The sequence below is a fragment of the Amphiura filiformis genome, chromosome 4 (genome assembly GCF_039555335.1).
Source record: "Amphiura filiformis chromosome 4, Afil_fr2py, whole genome shotgun sequence".
In the NCBI taxonomy this organism is placed as follows: domain Eukaryota; kingdom Metazoa; phylum Echinodermata; class Ophiuroidea; order Amphilepidida; family Amphiuridae; genus Amphiura; species Amphiura filiformis.
In genome coordinates this window covers 33,450,698-33,470,944 of record NC_092631.1, presented here as the reverse complement: position 1 = coordinate 33,470,944, position 20,247 = coordinate 33,450,698, and the positions used below count along the sequence as shown (strand labels likewise).

The 20,247-nt window shown below is 39.5% G+C and overlaps 2 protein-coding genes across 3 annotated transcripts; one reads left to right on the top strand and one right to left on the bottom strand.

The window, feature by feature from the left end:
* Positions 1-2,736: 2,736 nt before the first annotated feature.
* On the bottom strand, positions 2,737-3,885 carry LOC140150138 (uncharacterized). Its single transcript, XM_072172143.1, has one exon. It carries the CDS (start codon positions 3,883-3,885, stop codon positions 2,737-2,739), a length of 1,149 nt encoding a protein of 382 aa, XP_072028244.1.
* Positions 3,886-8,588: 4,703 nt separating this feature from the next.
* Positions 8,589-18,459, top strand: LOC140150822 (uncharacterized). 2 transcript variants are annotated; one of them, XM_072172960.1, is made up of 6 exons: positions 8,589-8,785; positions 11,887-12,617; positions 14,470-14,580; positions 15,176-15,260; positions 15,585-15,813; positions 17,038-18,459. In XM_072172960.1, the coding sequence occupies exons 2-6, from the start codon at positions 11,889-11,891 to the stop codon at positions 18,188-18,190; spliced, it is 2,307 nt and encodes a 768-aa protein (XP_072029061.1). In that variant the 5' UTR covers positions 8,589-8,785; positions 11,887-11,888; the 3' UTR covers positions 18,191-18,459. The 2 variants fall into 2 exon arrangements, with proteins under 2 accessions (XP_072029061.1, XP_072029062.1); XM_072172961.1 differs by having other exon boundaries at positions 8,591-8,720.
* The last annotated feature ends 1,788 nt before the right edge of the window (positions 18,460-20,247 follow it).

Genomic DNA, 20,247 nt, shown 5'->3' with positions numbered 1-20,247 from the left:
ATTTACTTGCAAAGTACATGTAGATAGGAATACACAATTACAAACTTGAGTGAAATTATTTCAGACCTCGATCATGCATACCCTTTGATAAATAGCAGAGCAACAATTTCAAGAGAAATCAAATTTGAGCATTATCGAGATTCCAAAATACACGCAGAGAACATTACTTTCAAATGTGTATCCCAAATATGGATTACATGTAGATCACTGTACACAACCAACAAATTGTGCACACATTGTAAGCAGTAGAATACGATGTAGAATCTTGCAAATTAACGCTCCATGGGCCTGTGGTGTACCAAACTTTAACAAACTTGCTAATGATGCACACTGGTTCCATCGGTACAAATTGCATGCATAGGATTCTTCTTTACAAAATCAAATTCACAGATGTGGTGATGTAGGTGTCAAACATGTTCATTCTTGATCTTGACGATGAGTTGTATACGAATCTGGCAACTTCACACTAAACGCAGACACGCCGCTGTAGAGACGAATCACCAGTCTTCACATCTGTAGTACAGGTAGGTTCATCCGTCATCACATCTGGTAGATCTCATGATGAATTTGACAGTTTGCATCAGTTGTTCCAAAGTGAAAGCAAGGTGTCAGCTTGCCTTTCATGGCAATTTAACGTAAACTGATGGTTAGTCTTATTTTATATATCAGCTGATCCGTAGCTTAGCCTCCAGACTAAGTGGCAATTTAGCTTAGCTGATACCTTTTGGTTATAACGGTTTCAGTAACTTGTTGTTATAACACTATTAGTTCTTTAGTTCTTTACAAGTCCAGGCGTTTCACTGGTTTCAATGTTCGCCGTGGTCTTGATTCTGGAGTACCTGACACTGATACAGTTTCATTGTTGGTAGCACTGGACGTAGTTTTAGGCTTGGTACTTGGGTTACCCAGTGCTGGTACTGGTGGATGAGCTGAAGTAGAATCTTTCTTCACTCCTATATCTTGATCTGGGACTTCTGATTCCAACAGCAAACACAGTTTATCAATGGGTCTGGTGAGAATGCTTGTCCTAGTTTTCACTCGCACACGCCGAACCAGTCCATCACTTGCTGGGAGAGTTTCAATCACCCTTCCTAGCGGCCAGACGTTTCTGGTGTAGATTCATTTACAACCATGACGACATCTCCCACCTTGGCATTTCGCTGTGGGTGAATCCACTTTTGTCTTTGTTGTAACTGAGGAAGGTATTCTTTGATCCATCTGCGCCAAAACAGGTCTGCCAGATACTGGACTTGCCTCCACCGACGCTTGGCATACTGACTCAGCTTTCCTGCAGTGGCTGGTGGTAAGATCATGTCACTCTTTAGTTGAAGAAGGTGATTTGGTGTAAGTGGCTCTAAATCAGATACTTCTCCAGGAACATTGGTGAGTGGTCGGCTGTTAACTATGGCTTCTATCTCACACAGTAATGTATGAAGAGAGTCATCTGTTAGTATTTGTTCCTTTATAACAGAGCACATCACTTTCCTGATTGTTCAGTATTTGACGTTCCCAGATGCCTCCATGGTGACTTCCTGCTGGTGGATTAAAGGTCCACTCAATCTCTTTTTGCAGAAGGTAGTCATGGATTCTGTCTTGATTCCAAGCTGCAATTTCTCGGCGTAACTCTCTTTCTGCCCCTATCAAATTGGTGCCATTGTCAGAGCGGATCTGTTTCACTTGGCCTCTTCTGGACACGAATCGTCAGATGACATTTACGCAGGCATCGGTATCCAAAGACGCTGCCATTTCAATGTGTATGGCTTTGGATGCAAGGCAGACGTAACACTACACCATATCGCTTGACTATACTACGGCCTTGTTTAACTTCTAGTGGACCGAAATAGTCCATTCCGACTCTTGAAAATGGTGGCTCTCCTGGAGTGACTCTGTCTTTGGGAAGATCACTCATCATCTGCTGTTGTACTTTTGCATTCCTCTTTCTGCAGGTGATGCAACTGTTGATAACCTTTCTAGCTGCTGCATTAGCATTTGGTATCCAGTACTTCTTATGCAGGTGAGCCAACATGTGGTTTCTGCCCCCATGTCCAGTTGCTTCATGAACGTCATGTAAAATCAACTTTGCAATGTGGGACTTCTTTGATATGATTGATGGAAATTTTGTCTTTTCTGGTAGAGCTGACTTAGCCAGTCGACCACCTACTCTGATTACACCGTCTTCTATAAATGGATTAAGTCTGTAGAGAGGACTTGCTTTCTTAATCTTGCTAACTTGTCGCAAGTTGTCTTCTGGCTGACTGTCATTACTTCTCAATTGCAGCTCTTTTAGTGTCTTAATTTCTTCTGGATATGCCTTGGTTTGGACATATACTATTACAGCTCTTTCTGCTTCTTGCATATCAGCAACATTAAGCAAATCTGTAATGTTGCCATGCTCTTCATTCTCATCATTCTTTCTACCATCATCATCTCCATTATCAACTCTATCATCATCTCTATCATGACAGATCTTACGGAGATATTTCTTGACTCTGAGGATCCATGCAACACAACGACAAAGTTGATACCATGAGGAGAATCGTGTAAGTAGTTTCTCCATTGTATCTGTTGCTTCTTCTGTCGACGCTGTGTTGACTACTAATTTCTTTTTAACTTCTGGATCATCAGCTAGCTCTTCAGCGCTGTTTCCAATGGTAGTCTTTGGCCACTGGTTTTCTGCTTTGTGTAAGAAGTCTGGACCATCAGTCCACCTTCTATTCTTGAGGAAGCAATCAACGGCTAAGCCCTTGAGCAGTCGTCTGCAGGGTTTGAGCTGGTTCCTACATACTTCCATTGGTGTGGCTGGGAGCCATCTCTAATCAATGCGACTCGATTAGCCACAAAGGTGTGGAATCGGGCGGTGTCATTGTTAATATACTTGATCACGGTCTGACTATCAGTCCAGAAGTATGTGCTTTCGACCTTCAACTGTAGTTCCTTTTGCAACATGTTGTTGACCTTTACTGCCATTGCAGCTGCAGTTAACTCTAGGCGAGGTATAGTTATGATCTTCAAGGGAGCAACTCTTGCCTTGGCTGTCAGGAGAGTAAGATGCACTTGACCCATCTCATTAACGAATCGTAAGTAACTCACTGAACCATACCCCTCCTCACTTGCATCACAGAAGTGGTGCATCTGGACTTCACTTTCTTCAAAGTCCTTGGGCTTGAAACATCTTTCGATGGTGAAATCTGACAATTTCGGTACTTCATCAAGCCATCTTTCCCAACGGGTCAGAAGCTCACTAGGAATAGACTCATCCCAACCAAGCTGCAGCTTGCTTAAGGTCTGCAATATTTGTTTTGCTGGCAGGATTGCTGGAGCAACAAATCCTAGCGGGTCATAGATGGAGCTTACAGTTGCTAGGATGCCTCTTCTGGTAGGAGGTCTCTCTTTCACTTTAATATGGAAGCCAAACCTGTCGGTTTCTGGTGACCATAGCAACCCCAGCACCTTTTCTGATGGTAACTCTTCATTCTTCAAATCTAGTGTCTTTGTAGTCTCAGCTCTATCGTCTTCAGGAACTGACTGCAACACTTCTCTTGAGTTACTCAACCACTTGGTCAACTTGAAACCACCATCCTTACACAAATTGGTGAGATCACTGACGAGTTGAATAGCTTTGCTTTCACTTTCGATAGATTTGAGGTAGTCATCGACATAGAAGTTGGACAGCACCGTGTTGCATACTTCTTCGCTGTATTTCTCCTTACCATCATCAGCGGTCTTTCTCAGTGCGAAATTCGCACATGAAGGTGACGAAGTTGCCCCGAACAAGTGCACATTCATCCTATATTCCTTCAGAGGCAGACTCAGGTCACCGTAGGGCCACCATAGAAATCTTACTAAGTCTCTGTCTGATTCTGGTACACGCACTTGATGGTACATTGCTTTTATATCTGCTACAACTCCAACAGGGTGCTCTCTAAACCTCGTCAACACACCTACCAAGTTGCTTGTCAAGTCGGGTCCTTTTAGTAATTGTGAGTTTAAAGACTGGCCCATGTACTTCGCCGCACAATCAAATACAACTCGCAGCTTGCCCTTGGTGGGGTGAAACACCCCATGGTGGGGACATACCACACCTTGCCATCCTTTCTATTGCATGCATCTTTGGGCACTTCTTCTGCATAATCATTTTTAAACATATCATTCATGAATGCAGTGTATTGGTCGTTGAAAACAGAGTCCCTTTCTAACTTCCTCTTCAGATGGCATGCCCGCTGTTCGGCTTGATGTATATTGTTCGGCAATTTCATGTCATCATCTTTGAGCGGGAAACCTACTTGGTAGTGCCCATCTACATACTTGATTGATGCTTCTACTCTGTTTAGGAATTGTCCTTCACTCACGCTTCTCTCTGGTTTATCATCAATGATTCGCTCATTGAACTCAGCGTTGGAGAGTTTCTCTAATTGCTGGTCAATAGTGTCATGTGCCTTAATTCTGTGGATGACTGATGTCCTTTTGTGTTCTTTATTTTTGACACCATACACTGTCCATCCGAGTCTAGTTTGGCAGGCGAAAGGTCCTTCACCTTGGCTATTTACTACATGTATTGGCTCAAATGCTTTAGGGACATTATTTCCTATGAGGAGACCAATATGGCATTGAGATTCATCATTTAATCTTCCTAGCTTAACTTCTTCCATATAAGGAATTGCATCAATATCATCCTGGTTGATGATGTCAGCCAAGTCACCAGGGATCTTATCTTGTGTGTATGCCTTTGGAAGAGAGATGATATTATTTCTGTTCATGTCAGAAACTTCTAAATCTTGGATGATTTCACTGTCTACTATGATATCATCTGTTATGGTTTCAATTCCCAGCTTGGTTTTCTTGCCTTTAACATGTAGTTCCTTTTGCAGCCTTTCAGAACAGAATACAGCATCACTGCCGTTGTCGAGATAGGCGTATGTTTCTACAGACATTCTGGAAACTCTTGAGTAGACTATGACTGGTATTATTGTGGGATATGATTCACTAGATTTAACTCCGGCGCCTGTAAGCCCACATGTCTGATTAGCAACTTCACCAGACTTCTGTGTCTCTTCCTGTTTCACATGTAGCACTGTTGGATGGCGCTTTTACATGTCTTGCAGGTAAGCTTGTATTTGCAGATTTTACTGTAATGTGTTGCTTTCTTTAGGCAGCCAAAACAAACTCCCAACTCTCTTAGATACTGCAACCGGTCACTTATAGGCTTTTCCTTCAATTTATTACACATTTCCAGAGTGTGTTCTTTACCCTTGCAATATGTACACGGCTTGTCGGCTCCTGGGCTACTTGACGGCACATTTTGCCTGGCTCCTGGACTATTAGACAGTACATTTGGTCTGGCTCCTGGACTATTTGATGTCACACTTGACGACACAGCTTCTGTGTTTGTTGCTAGATTTCTTCTAGCTTTATAAGTCTGATAGTTTGGGTTTTTTACCCTTTCTTCCTTCTTAGTACTATCTTCCTTCTCCGTCACACTTCTACCGTAGGCAGCATTAGTTGCGATTCTAGCCTGTTTTTCTAGGAAGTGGCTGAAGTCTTCAAATGTTACCACTTTGTTTCTTTCTTCTTCTACATAATCTACTTGTCTCCTCCATCTGTCTCTCATACTATATGGTAACTTCATCATCAACATTCTAATGTTTGCTGTACTTTGCAACTCATTAGTATAGCCCAGGCTGGTCATGGTATTTTTGCATTCTAACAAAAATAATGACAAATCTTGTAGCCCTGAACTATCACCTTTCACATTCGGCCACTGCCTCATCTTCGCTAAGTAGGCCTCTGCAATCGTGTGCGTATTACCATATTTCCTTTCCAGCCACCTTTTTGCTTCCAGGTAACCAACCTCATCCTCCATGTGAATACAACTTTTCACCAAACTGTTGGCTTCACCTCTTGTGTACTGTTCAAGATAGTACAGACGGTCTCTATTGCTTTTGCTCTTATTTTCGATTATGAATTCGAAGGCTCGTATGAAAGTAACATACTGAAGCGGGTCTCCAGTAAATGTCTGTAATGTCCGCTTTGGTAGACTCGCTTGTTTATGTTGTTCCACCAGCAGCCTTGTTAAGTTGTCTTGGTTGCGTGCCAAATTTTCTATACTGGTATCTTTATCTTCTTCTTTCACTTCTGTTGTATGTTGCCGTGGCAACATGACTTGTTTTTTCTTCACATCAGGCTCTGGTGACGAAGTTACTCTATGACCATACTTTACTGATGAAGGCCCGTCATGTTCATACTGTTCACTGTACTGTTCTTGACCATACTGGACGATACTGTTCATCAATATTTTCATATTTCGTGGCTGACAAATAATGTGGGGTATTCTGTCCCCTGTACTTTCTGATTCCTCAGGTGCTGCTGCAGGAAACAAGACTTCACTTGGTGGTGGAAAGTTGACTTGCATAACTTGACTGGTTGTTAACCTGCTTCTTGGCTGAACTTGTTGACCTAAATCAGTATGTACTTTACCATCAGTAGTCATGCCCACTGCTGGCTGCTCTTTTGCAGGTCCCAACTCCACATGTGTGTATTTTGGTCTTGCCCCTGGATTTAGACCTACAGCACCAATTGTATCATGTTTAGCTAGGAACTTGCCATCAATTTCTTGACCTTCTCTAGTGTTGTGGTTCAACCACTGCCTCACTGATGTGTTTGTATCTGGTTGAGCTTCTGTGAGGTCATCAAGCACCGATTTTGGTCTACTTCTTAAGCTCTGGGATTTATGTTCATAATCCTCCAATACATCTATTTTGGCTTGCTCTATGTTTATTTCAGTCTTCATTTCCAACCACTCTCTTTGTTGTTGCAAGTCCCTTGCCCTGGCTTGGATATTAAATTCCTCACTTTCTAGAGCTTGTTTTTCCTTCAATGCTTTGGCACGACATTCTAGCTCTACTTTTCGAGTTACAGCTTGCAATAAAGCATATTCTGTACTTTTAGATAATGCATCACTTTTATAAGATCTTCTGCTTCTTAATTCGGAACCGCTTTTATGACTCGACATGATGTTTTCGATAGTATCAAACGAGCGAATTAACGAAACGACGCCGATGCAAGCAACGGTTAAATATTTTTCTAAAGTGAACAACGGTTCACTAATTTATGTGGGAAACTATACGTAGGACCTGTGTAAAGTGTGCTTCGTGAGGCTACATGTGTCGAAACCTAAAATAAATACGAATGTCAGTATATACGAAACTTCGGCTTGAATGCAGGCCCTACGTTGCTTACCGACGGGTGGGAGAAAGCTCGATCCACTCGTTTATCGTGCACCAACGGGCGGGAGTAAGCTCTTTGCGCCCGTTTATTGATAACAAAATACCACAAAACTCTTTTTTAGGTAGAAGTCCTGTGTCAGTGTTGTATGATTCTATGAGTTTTTCCTGCATGCACTAGCTGTGCAACTGCAAGATTACTAATGTCAGTATTAAAGGCGTACACGCAGGCACTTTACTACCAAACTTTATTTGAATTGTCGTAGCGACTCATGAATTGTAAAAGCGACTCATGGGAGTAAACTTGTTACCCCTTAATTAGATATTTATTAAAATACCACAAAGCTATTTTTCAGTAGTAGTCCCGTGTCAGTTTGTGCTTTTGATTCTACAAGTCATTCCTGCACAACGGTGCAAGAGATCTAATGTCTGTGTTAGAAATGTACATACAGGCAGCTACTACTGATATCTTTATTTTGATTTCTACGATTCGGATTCATAGGCCTCAATAACTTCTTTGAAGTTCTAATCCTTAAGCTTCTACCAAATGTGCATTTATCTACATGCACACTCATTAATATTTGCTATATTCAGTGACGTCTGACATGACTGGAGGCTGTGGTGACTGTCTGTGCCAATGCAATGTTTATGTTTACACTGCTGACACGACCTTAAGCTTTTAGCTATTTTTAGGTAAGCTTACAAAACAGACGCTCAACTGAACCTTTATTTGGTAACTATTTACCAACTAGCATCTTTTTACAGAAAATTAATCTTTACAAATGTAGGGGCAAACTTGGATTGCTCCCCTGGTTAGCAGAAGCTTGGTACTAAATAATACAATCTTCGATGACTCGGAACCAACAACAAAAAGTGACACAAATCATCACAAATCCAAGGATACACTTTAGCTGAAACGTATCTTGATGATGTTTATTATCTTCACTTGCTATTCTTCTTCTTGTTCTTGTCACAAATACTAATTATGTTGGTTTAGGTAAAGATTAATTGTGTCTTTACCGAGAGCTTCTACACTACAATACTTCAAAATACAAGATGACAGCCTCCAGTGCCAAATTCGGCACCAAATTACATGTGATTGATGGGCTGCAGGCTATGTTTAGCTTATACTTCAAGGGCGCTCATCACATAAACAAACATGCCATAGGAATGCAATGATTAAGGATGCACAACACTTAAACAAACTTTGATTTTGGTAAATGGCATCAACAGGCACTTTGGTTATGAGGGTGACGATATATATAAATCTATTGCGCCTCCACGAATATGATACCTCCGTGCATGCAACGGTATTAATTATTTGGTGGCATGCGCCCATAATTTTCAACCTAACAGACAGCTCGTAAGCCAATTAATTTTTTGCGCTCAGGTTGTGATAGAATAGAAGTTGTTCTCGCACTTCTCGAGACTTGTAAATTAAAATGTATCTTGATTTTATGGTTCACAGTCAGCCACAGCACACCTTCTAGTTGTACTCGGGTGAGTGCATAACCGCATTCAACTCAAAATTGAATGCTTTTAAGCTGTTAATAAAACAGCGTCAGGTAAGCTTAAATTCTCTCGCGATAGATCGCTTCATCCCAGGCATTGGCCGGGTGCATTTAGTTACCTCCAGGCATTGGCCGGGTGCATTTAGTTACCTAGCTGTGGGGGGGGTTATACCCCAGCTAGGTATTGGAATGGGGGGGGGGGGGTTATCCCCCAGCTAGGTATTGGAATGCTTGCTGGGGGTTTACACCCCCAGCTAGGTATTGGAATCTTTTGTGTTTCTGCTTCCGCTGGCAACAAATTGAAAATGCACATGTTCTTTTTGTTTACTATTGAATTTTGTCATGATTAATGGACTCGTGTCTTCTATAGTACCCTGGCGACTTTATGCTCATTTTGTGGGAATATTTCTGGCTCTCAACCCTGGAATTATATGCTTTTGTACTTCATTACATCTCATAGTAAAGCTCTCATCACCTGTTAGGTGGCTAACCCTTGACACTTCAGAGAAGTGGTTTCATTAAAGGCACAGTTATAACAGAGATACTATAATAATGAGATAAGACACTCTCTACAAACTGCCTATATATGCTATACCGCAGTTTAAGACATGCAATTCGCAAGCGTCGTCGCCGGCCAAGTCTTAACTACGAACGTGTAATGAGAAGATACCATAGAGTCCTACATAGAGGTCTGAGGAAGAGACGGTCCGAATTGACCTACCTTGACCTATAATTAATCAGAGAATCACATTTTTGTACCGCTCACAAAACAAAGAGTATAAGTCCGCCCACTGCTGTCAATCATTCTAATGAACAAATAAACAAGCTCTGGCAATGACGTAATCCTAATTATAAATGAGAAAATCACATTGTACATGTAGGCCTACTGTCTGCTGTACTAGATGTCTTCCAACAAGTGCCGGAGTGTCGCGGTCCTGGTTATAACTTGCTAAAAAGTTTTAACATACCGTATTATTATAAGCCTGGGTCGGGTATACACAATGTATTAACAGGATGATAAGTGTATTTACACATTTATAATATTCTTGAGTCATGCACATATAAAAAGAGTGTTGGTAAAAACAATTTGATGAATATGATAAATTAAACCTCCTTGTCAGACATGTATTAAAATTATGGTACAGATTTATGGGATTGAGATCTTCAAATTGTTGGCTTATTTAGCATCTATTTTTTGTGGTCGGAACTTGGCATGATCGACCTCAACTTGTGCATATCGAGGAAACAAATTGAGGCACATAAAATTATTTTCCATAGCGTGTGTGTGGGGGGGAGGGGGTGTAGGTGACTTTAAAAGTGGAATTAAACAATATAAAACTGAGACAAATAAAAAACAACAACAACATACTAAGGGAAGGGAGTACGGTATTCAGAAATACTTGGAGGGGGTGGAAAATGTGGTACAAAATGGTTGTTAGGTAATATGAGCGACTAAAGACCCACTGGCACTTTGGATACATAATAACAGCCGATATGGGGCTCAAACTCTGACAACAAATCTCATGACCAGGGGTAGTCTTTGTCAAAGACGACTCGATATCCCTCCCGACGATCCTTGTCAAGTCGAGGGACAGTGACAACGAGTCACGAAGTGAAGCGAAAGTTACGTCAGAAATGGTTCATTAATCAGGTGGGCAAATATGCAGCGCGACTCTGAAGCTGAATTTATACTCGAGCGATTGCTTTTGCAAAAAAGTGATTCTCATTAATGCTCAGCGGTACTGAGCATGACATGGGCAAAATTCCAACGTGCGCCATAACCCGTTTTGTGATTTGTTGCATAAATCATTTCCCGCAATTGTAAGCCAATCAATGAATGTGACGGTGGTGTAGACCCAAAAAGCGAAGATCGTAATAACCTGATTGGTCTAAAAAACTACTTGGACAATTGCTAAGCCAATAAGCAGGGCCAGTAGCAAGCGGGCGGCCGGGATGCCATGGCCGCCCACTTTTTGAGAAATTTGTTATGTTTTTCTTTATATTTATTTCAATTTGGGCCTATATTTGTAATTTGGCCGCCCCACATTTGTGATGGCCGCCCCACATTTTTCAACCTTGCTACGGCCCTGCCAATAAGTGTTCTTGATTCTTAACAACCACGTTGAGGTTTAAATGGCATTTCGAGAGGGGATTCCCATGGTCGTGTACCGTACGTGCTATAGGTGCTTTCCTGGTAGTGGTTTTTGTACGGCTATTTTAAAAACAAGAAAAGTCTTTAAAAAAGGCAAAGTTCACGGATCAGGTGTATAGTACTTTGGTCTAACTTTCAATATTCATATCTAACCTACTGTGCAGTGATTTGACAATAAATAAGTGATTTGAGGCTTAATGATACCTGCATCTTGACTCTTGTAAATAATTGAAAAAAACAAACAAACTCATTTTGCATTCCTTTTAAAGGAAGTCTTATTTCATGTTTTTGGAAGCAAATCGCCTAATCAGCATTGGCCAGAGCCTGTATCGCGGAGCAAAATGCTACTCAATTTTGATCACTTTGCTACACAATTTTGGAAACGTGTAGCAAAAGTCAAGTAGTGCATGCTGATAGTGTTACGCATAAAAAATGTCTTGCGCCAACGCTGCGCCTAATGTGCTCCAGGAACACTGCAAGTTGGCAATATCTCAATTTCAAATATGTTGAATAGTTTTCTAATAGATGAGTTGACCTCAATGTTTATCAACAAAGGCAAGGGACTGGTATATGGATATGCTTGAGCGAACTGCATACAACCACTACACTGTTATTTTGCAGTAAATCTTTAACAAGCGCGTAGCCGCTTACTACTGTGATGTTGCAAAGTCAGAGCTAACAATTGCGTACTGCGCAAAGTTCATTCAAAAATTTCCACTCGGCAACAGCAGATCGCCACAGCAGCCAATCAGAGACAGTACATTTCAATGCAGTAAATATGCGATGTACGCATTTTGTACGCAAATTATATTCATATTAGAATATGCTCTCGTCAAAGGTTATTATAATATATTATACCGCATCCATTTTCTTGGAATTGCAGGTTTGCTTGATTTGAGAAGCTTCATAGAATTGCATTTTACAAAAATTACCTGATATATTGTTATATCTTTAACTGTAATTGTTTGCTTGAATTTCTCTTGATTGAAAATATTTCTCCCAGGTATGGCTGAGGAAGGGGATCTGACAAGAAACCAAAGCCAAAGGGAGGATGCATCATGCAGGTGTGTACTGGGAGGATGCAGCAATACCATATATGATGGGTTCAGCATCCATGAAATGCCGAATTCTGGTACATCTAGGGGTGGATGGAATAAGTTTATCCAGTGTACTTTAGTAGGGTTCAAAGCAAACGATAGGAAACGTGTGCATTTATGTAGCGGACACTTTGCTAGAGAACAGTATGATCAATCCCAACTTAGACAGTATAGACTAGGGCTAAGAAAGAAGCCACCAAGACTACTTCCCAATGCCATTCCACATATCAAGAAGGCACTGCAGCCATTTCCACCTGATTGGTTCATCAGACCAGAGACCGAGGTATTTGCACCATCAGCACCAACATCAACAACATCAACAGTGACAACTACCATCATAACCACCTCAGCAAGAATTGGATCTCCACCTGGCTTTCCGTGCTCAACTACTACCACCCCTAGTCGAAGCACAACTGTGATGACAGCTACATGTACATGTATGACTATAACGCCCACTCCTATACATACCACCCATCATATTAGTCGAAAACGAAATGCCAGAAGTGTGATGATGACAGCTATGCCTGAGCCCATGCCCATTGATACTGTGCCTGTGCCTATTCCTTTAGAACATGATGATGATACTGAGCAGTCTGAGAAAAGGAAGAGGCGTCATTCAGCATATTTACGACAACAGGTAATTTTATCAACTCATTTCATACAATTTACCTTTTAAAAAGGGCTTAATTGGACTTATCCCTTGACCTATATCAAACCAACCAAAGCAATGACTCCTAAGTCTGACAATTTGCCTCGGGGGAGGAGAGGGGGCCACTCACTAAAATTGAGTGACGGGGATGTGCAACCACATTGACTCCCATTTTTCAACTCCCTCTCACCCCTAGTTTGTTTTACGTAACTCCCTCTCACCTAATGACCCCTTTTCTATTTTCCTGTCTCCAAAAGACCCATTTTTTTTCAAAATTTTGGACAATTTTCTGATAATCTCTCACTGAATGATCCTGTTTTTTCATTATTTTTCTTCAAATTTTCCAGTTTTTCAAATTTGTAACAATTTTTTAACATTTTATGTCAACTTTTATATTTTGACACAAAATTTTTCCCAGTCTCACTGAATGACCCCCTTTTTTGGTAAGATTTTCCCCAGTCTCATGGTAGAAACATCCTTTTTGGGGCCTTCTCACTGAAAGACCCCCCTTTTTTGGTGTCTAGGCTCTCAACAAAAGACCCCTAGTTTCGAAATACTGTCCGCACATCCCCGTCTCTTCCAAAGTCAAGTGCCTCCCCCCGGGTTGGCTCCGGTCAGGGCTTAAAATCAATGGTGGCATCAAAATGTTTTTTCCAGGAGGCATGCATGGGGCGGTGCATGCAGGGCCGTTCCTACCATTAGGCCAGGTAAGGCGGTCGCCTAGGTCGGCAAAAAAAAGGGGTGCAAAAAAAAGAGCGGGAGGGAAGTAAAAGAATAAATGGGAATGGAGAAAGAAAAGGGAAGAAAAAATGAGGGCGGATAAAAAGAAAAAAATGGGAGGAAACAGGGCATTTTCGGACCCTTCCTGTATCTGTTGCCAGTGGTGAACATAGCTTTTCTAAGCTAAAGCTGATTAAGACTTATTTGCGTTCAACAATGATCCAAGAAAGCTTTTAAACCAATATACACTGTACAATAATAGTGAAAAAGGTTGCTTCAATTGGCCTGTCAATTGGCGCAACTTTATGTTTACATGTAAAGCAATGATGGGTAATTTATACAATAAAAGTCCAAACTTGTCCACGAATGGCTTCAATTGAGACATCTTTTCTCAAATTTTAGGCTTCTTCAAACTAAGATTGTACACAATAATAGTGACAAAATGGTCCACCAAATGGCTTCAATTTGGTCTTCATTTTCCTAACGTTTCTAACTTCGGAGGGAGCCACATCCCCCCTCAGACAACCCCCTGTGTCACTCAAGCACGATGCGATTGCTGCTTTACGTCCATTTTTACATTTCATTTTGGGCCCCCTCTGACTGCTCTAGATCCGCCACTGGTAATATAACCCCACTTAACACTTTTTTGGTATGCTTTGGTGGGGCGGCAGGGAGAGGATTTGCCTAGGGTGGCAAAATCCCTAGGAACTGCCCTGGGGGCATGGGGATAAAGTTTTAAAGGGCATAACAAATCATGAAATTTCCTCAAAAATGCTTATAGCAGGGGAAATTGGGGTGGGGGCAAGATCTCCAACTGGTGGATAGACAGAGTAGGCCTACAGCTTTTCAGGCCATTGAGAAGTGAAAGTACCCCCAAATGTTAAATTACGGGGGCGATTTGTTTTTAAAAGCAGGCCCCAAAATTAAAAAGTATTATGAAGCCTGTCTCCAGTTCTCCAGGCTAGTGACCAACATGATATCGAGGACTTAATACATAATTAATGTTCGAATGGTTATACCTGAGGCAAAAATTATATCACATTTTCCAACTTTTGATGAGCAAAAAGGAATTAAGTTCTTAAATATAAAAAGTGTTGTGACATTGCTTGTTGTCTCTTAGGAAATAGGCAGAATAGAAGAGGAGTATGAAAAGAAAGAAGAAGAAAAGCTTGCTGAAGAAATGGAAAGGAGAGAGCGTGAGAATAATAAAGCTATCCAATCTACCCCAATGGTGAGTACATCATTGTGTTTATGCAATTTTTTTTCAATTTTTTTTTTGTTTTGAACCTGTTTGAGATCAATCTCTTTTGCCGGTTCAGAAAGTCAGGCGTAGCAAGGTGACAAAAAGTGGGGCACCCAAAGTTATGTGAATCTGAAGAAGCTACAAAAAATGTGGCACCCCACTTGCGACGCGCCTGCAGAAAGGCGCATGTTACTTGTGTGCATTTTTCTGTCTATCCCCTACCAGATGTGCTGTTGTTGATCAGGTGACAAAAAATACTGTTCTAATGGCAGACATAAAATTGAAAAAAAAAATGGATTTATTTTTTTCAATAAATAGATATATTGCATTCGATTTTGAGTTACTTTTTCATTGGATTTGCAGAGCAAAATGTTTGAGTGATTGTTTTTCAAAAATATTTTGAAAATTGTCTCATTTTTCCCTAAAATTTCAGTAAAAATCAAGCCAGTTTGGTAAAAAACTAAATGCCGTTTTAATTTCATACTAAAACAAACCCGATGACCCATCAATTTGTTGCCACTCCTCTGTAATTACTTTATAGAAATCCTAGAATTTCATATTACAAATAACCATTACTTTGCAGATGGTCAGCCGCAAATCACAGGCAAAGATGAAGATCAAGACCAAAACATGTGGACTACAAGTGAGGCCGTTTGGTTATAACAAAGGTAATTATTATACCGTACATACACAAACCCATCTGCCCCACTTCATTCAGTACTAGTAGCTAATAATAATTGGATCATACTTGTTTTTCATAATTTACCATACTTTCATAATACCTTTCTTTTTCAGGAGAAACTTTACTGCTAATTTTTCAGTTAAGTTTGAACCAAAATTTTATTAATTTTGGTTGAACATTTTTAGAAAATATGTTTACAAAGAATCTTTAGATTTTTTTTCAGATTTTGGTGAAAGTTTAGCCGTCCGTCCAAAGAGTAGTTGTGTGGGTTTTTTTTGGTCGCCTAATTCTAAATTTATGATAATTGCAGGCTTACAGACAGACATCACCTACGGAACTGTTAGGCCCACTGGAAGCATTGAACTACAGCATGTTGCAACGCAAACAGACAAAGAACCAGCACAGCAGGTCGTGGAAGACAAAGCAGATGATGAAGGTGATGATGACATTGAGATCGTTGACGATGAAAGTCGGGACCCACCATACGAGCCAAATGAAGATGAAGAGGACAGTGGCGATGAAGAATATGATGAAGATATGTGAGTCATGACTAATGATGTGAGAGTACAATTTGTCAAATCACCCTGTTGCAGTCTTCTTTCATCTCATTGTGCCTACTTGACTTTTTTTTTTGTTCTATGGATGTTAGAGATATTCTGTTCTATTAATTTCCAATTGAAAATCCTATTTCTAAGATGCTTGAATAATTATGGAGATGTTAGTTATGTTACAGAATGTTTGGAAGTGAAAGCCTGTAGATTTAACATCCATCCACTCTTCCCCATCTGACTTGCAAATTGTAAAAAAAGGCTAAAAATTTCTTACGCTAAACAGTCTCACTGCAAGATTAAATGGGCTAGTGGGGTTGTTATTTTCTTCAGAATGGGGGGGTCATGAATATACTGGGGGGTCATAGACTTTTTAGACCAAAAATAAGGGTGTTATGTGTGCACAATCTTTAGCTTTGTGCGCCTTCTTTACACTTACAATCCAAATTTACATGTATGCTCCATGCACTTTCTTCACACTGAAGTTTTTGCACACTCTGTGCCTTTAGTTCCGGCAAAGAATAATTTGTCTTGAGTCTGTGTACAAGCGGAAGGGGGATCATAAAAAATTTTCAACCCGTAATATCATAAAAAATTAGGCCGTGATGGGGGGGGGTCACAAAAATTTAAGCATACAAATGAGGATATGAACTATTTGGAATTATTTCCTAGGCTCTTATCCACAGGGTTGGTGGGCTACAAGTTATTTAAGACACAGGGTATGTAAGGGTTAAACTGCCATAATCTGCAATATTTGAAAACTATATAGGGTCCCAAACAATGTGGGGGGGTCATTGGACACAAATTCTGACTCAGTTATCATGTTCTAGTCTCAAATTATGGGGTCCAGGTGGACCCATAATTTTCAAAATTTGAAAAATATGGAGTCCCTCATGATCTGTGCTAAAAGACCCCAAACTCAGTGTACGTAGTAACCCTGGATGTCACAGCTGTGAAAAACAATGTTCTTCCTCGCAACGGGAAGAAATCTTCCTCCCAACGAGAAGAAATCTCATTCGCCGGCTCTGAAGGCAAGTAATAATGTATATGCGACATTCCAAGATGATATATCCTCAAATTTAATTTTTAAGTAGGGTTACCATAAACTCCAAATTTGCGAATGTCCCTTTGAGTAGCTTCATCTAGCTTTATCCATGCAATTACTTCTAAAACACTTCTTTTTAACCGATTAATATGTTTTCTTTCTCATTTCAGATCCATGAAGACTAGACACAAAGTTCAGCATTTATGGGGCAGGACGTATCAAGTACAACTTAAGTCAAATTATGCAAAAAGTTTTCAACCATACAGATGTATCTACTGCAGACGATTTTACAGTGATTTCACATATTATGTGAACCATGTGATGAGACATAGAGCGAAATTATACAGGTACTGGTACAGCTGTAAACAGAATATACCTAAAAGGATTCATGCCAAAGCGAAACCATACCAATATAAATATTGCGATGATAGGTTCTCTTGTCCAAATACACAGAATACACATGAAATGATTCACACCAAAGAGAAACCTTACAAATGTAAATATTGTGAAAAGACGTTTTCACAGGCAGGTAACAAGACTCGGCATGAAAGGATTCACACCAAAGAGAAACCATACCAATGTAAATATTGTAGTAAGACTTTCACAGAGGCATGTAACAAGACTAATCATGAAAGAATTCACACCAAAGAGAAACCATACCAATGTAAATATTGTGAAAAGACTTTCTCAAATACATGGAACAAGACTAATCATGAAAGGATTCACACCAAAGAAAAACCATATCAGTGTGAGTATTGTGAAAAGACTTTCTCACAGGCAGGTCACAAGACTAATCACGAAAGGATTCATACCAAAAAGAAACCATACCAATGTAAATATTGTGAAAAGACTTTCTCAGATGCAAGTAGCAAGACTAAACATGAAAGGATTCACACCAAAGAGAAACCTTACCAATGTAAATATTGTGAAAAGACTTTCTCAAATACAGGTAACAAGATTAGCCATGAAAGGATTCACACCAAAGAGAAACCGTACCAATGTAAATATTGTGAAAAGACTTTCTCAAATACAGGTAACAAGATTAGCCATGAAAGGATTCACACCAAAGAGAAACCGTACCAATGTAAATATTGTGAAAAGACTTTCCCAAATACAGGTAACAAGACTAGACATGAAAGGATTCACACCAAAGAGAAACCTTACCAATGTAAATATTGTGAAAAGACTTTCGCAAATACGGGTAACAAGACTAGTCATGAAAGGATTCACACCAAAGAGAAACCTTACAAATGTAAATATTGTGAAAAGACTTTCGCAAAAACATGTCAGAAGACTGTACATGAAAGGGTTCACACCAAATAGCAGTGTAAATATTGTGAAAAGACTTTCTCAAATACATGTAACAAGACTAATCATGAAAGGATTCAAATCATGGAGAAACCTTAAATATTGTAAAAAGACTTAGATATGAAAGGATTCACACCAAAGAGAAACCTACTAATGTAAATATTGTGAAAAGACTTTCTCATAATACAGGTAACAAGAACAGTCCTGAAAGGATTCATACCATACAGAAACCATATCAGTGTAAATACATGTATTGTGAAAAGACTCAAATACATGTAACAAGACTATATGTAGTCATGAAAGAATACACATGGTGAAACCTTTTAAGGTTTCACCATGTGTATTCTTTCATGACTTCCTTTCATGATTTTCTTTCATGACTTTCTTTCATGATTTAAAAATATTGTGAAAAGACTTTCACAGATGCAAGATTAGATATGAAAGGATTCACCCCAAAGAGAAACCATACCAATGTAAATATTGTGAAAATACTTCTCAAATACATAGTGCTTAGGATGTCATAAGGAATATTCCTGGTGAATTTCAGCTTAATCGGAACTTATACATGGATTTTGATTTTTTTTTAAATTTATGATTGACCTTTTGACCCCCTTAATGACCTTTGACCTCAATGAAAAAAAAAACCACATGTACACCGACAAAATGTATTGTTCCAATTTTAATTAAAATATTCTACTTTGTTTAGTTGTCGAGATAAAAATTCTTAAAGTTATTTAGCTAAAAACAGGAAGTGACCCCTTAATGACCTTTGACCCCAAAAGAAAAATACCATGCATACATCAGGTAACACTGATTCATGTATGATGATTATATTACTCTGGTCTGTTTACATTTTGAGATAAAAATTTTTAAACTTTTTTGATAATTTTGTTTTTTGACCGGAAGTAACCCCTTAATGACCTTTGACCCCAAAACTGTAGGCATCCTAAAGACCCGAGCTAGTAGCGATGCATGTGTGCTAATGGCGACTCTCTGCTATGTAATTTGTAAAGACAGTGATTTTTTGAATATTTTTACAAATTTTTCAGACTTTTACCAGAAGTGACCCCTTAATAATGACCTTTGATTCCAATTTTGTGGTATAACTTTTAGACACTGGCTATAGGTGATGCATGTGTGCAAGTGCCGTCACGGTGCTATGTAATATGTGGAAGGAGTAGTATTTTTAGTGAAAATCACGGTTTTGGCCACTGACCGGAAGTGGATGACATTTGATCGGAAGTTGATCATGTGACATCTGTGGCACCACCCAATAGTCCTAGTGACCAACTATGATCAACCGGGTGATCAACATGGCTGAAAGCATGTGGCTACGATGGCTGATTTAATACAGTTTTTAATACTGTGCAACAGTTTCTGACAGACAGAATTTCAATCAGACACTATTTTCCTATGAAATGATACAGATGGTATGATAATTACAACAGACACTGCTGTGCAGAACATTTTGGAAAATGGATCTCATTTTGAAAATCATCTAAAATTGGATATAATTGATATGTAATTTGATGTATTTGAGTACCAATAATGAGATCCGTAATCACCCAATTGGTGCTTTTTTACAAACAAGTTACCCCCGATTAGGTTGTTTATCTACTACCCGCCCGTACGTTGAACACATCATTTTTATTCGCACGAGGTGCGTTTTTGCTCTTTTTCGTACTCATGCAATACTGTTTCAGAAAAACAAGACATAAAATATATTTCCCAGTGCCATATCCAGATTTTAACATGAAAATAAACAATTTGGGACAAACAATTGGACAAAAAAAGAAAAAAACAACTCGATTTACCCCTGTACCTCTCGCAACCATTGCGTGGATCAAATCAGTCACCTGTGTGGAAATTCAGTATAAAGTTATTATAATATCAGAGCTACATGTATGTGCGCGAATGTAACATATATTTCAATTGGAAATAGTTATAACTTTAAATAGTCTATTTTTTTCCCATTTGAGCATAATCTAACAGTTGATGTTGCAAACTGCATGCAGTAATAAAACAATGTTTTAAATATTTTGTTTTTCTGATAAGTTGCAGTTAATGTATGA

Coding starts and splice junctions, on each gene's coding strand:
- LOC140150138 (XM_072172143.1), bottom strand. CDS start 3,885: ATGTACCATCAAGTGCGTGTACCAGAATCAGACAGAGACTTAGTAAGA.
- LOC140150822 (XM_072172960.1), top strand. CDS start 11,889: ATGGCTGAGGAAGGGGATCTGACAAGAAACCAAAGCCAAAGGGAGGAT. Junction 15,261..15,584: donor GCCGTTTGGTTATAACAAAG/GTAATTATTATA, acceptor TGATAATTGCAG/GCTTACAGACAGACATCACC. Junction 15,814..17,037: donor GAAGAATATGATGAAGATAT/GTGAGTCATGAC, acceptor TTCTCATTTCAG/ATCCATGAAGACTAGACACA.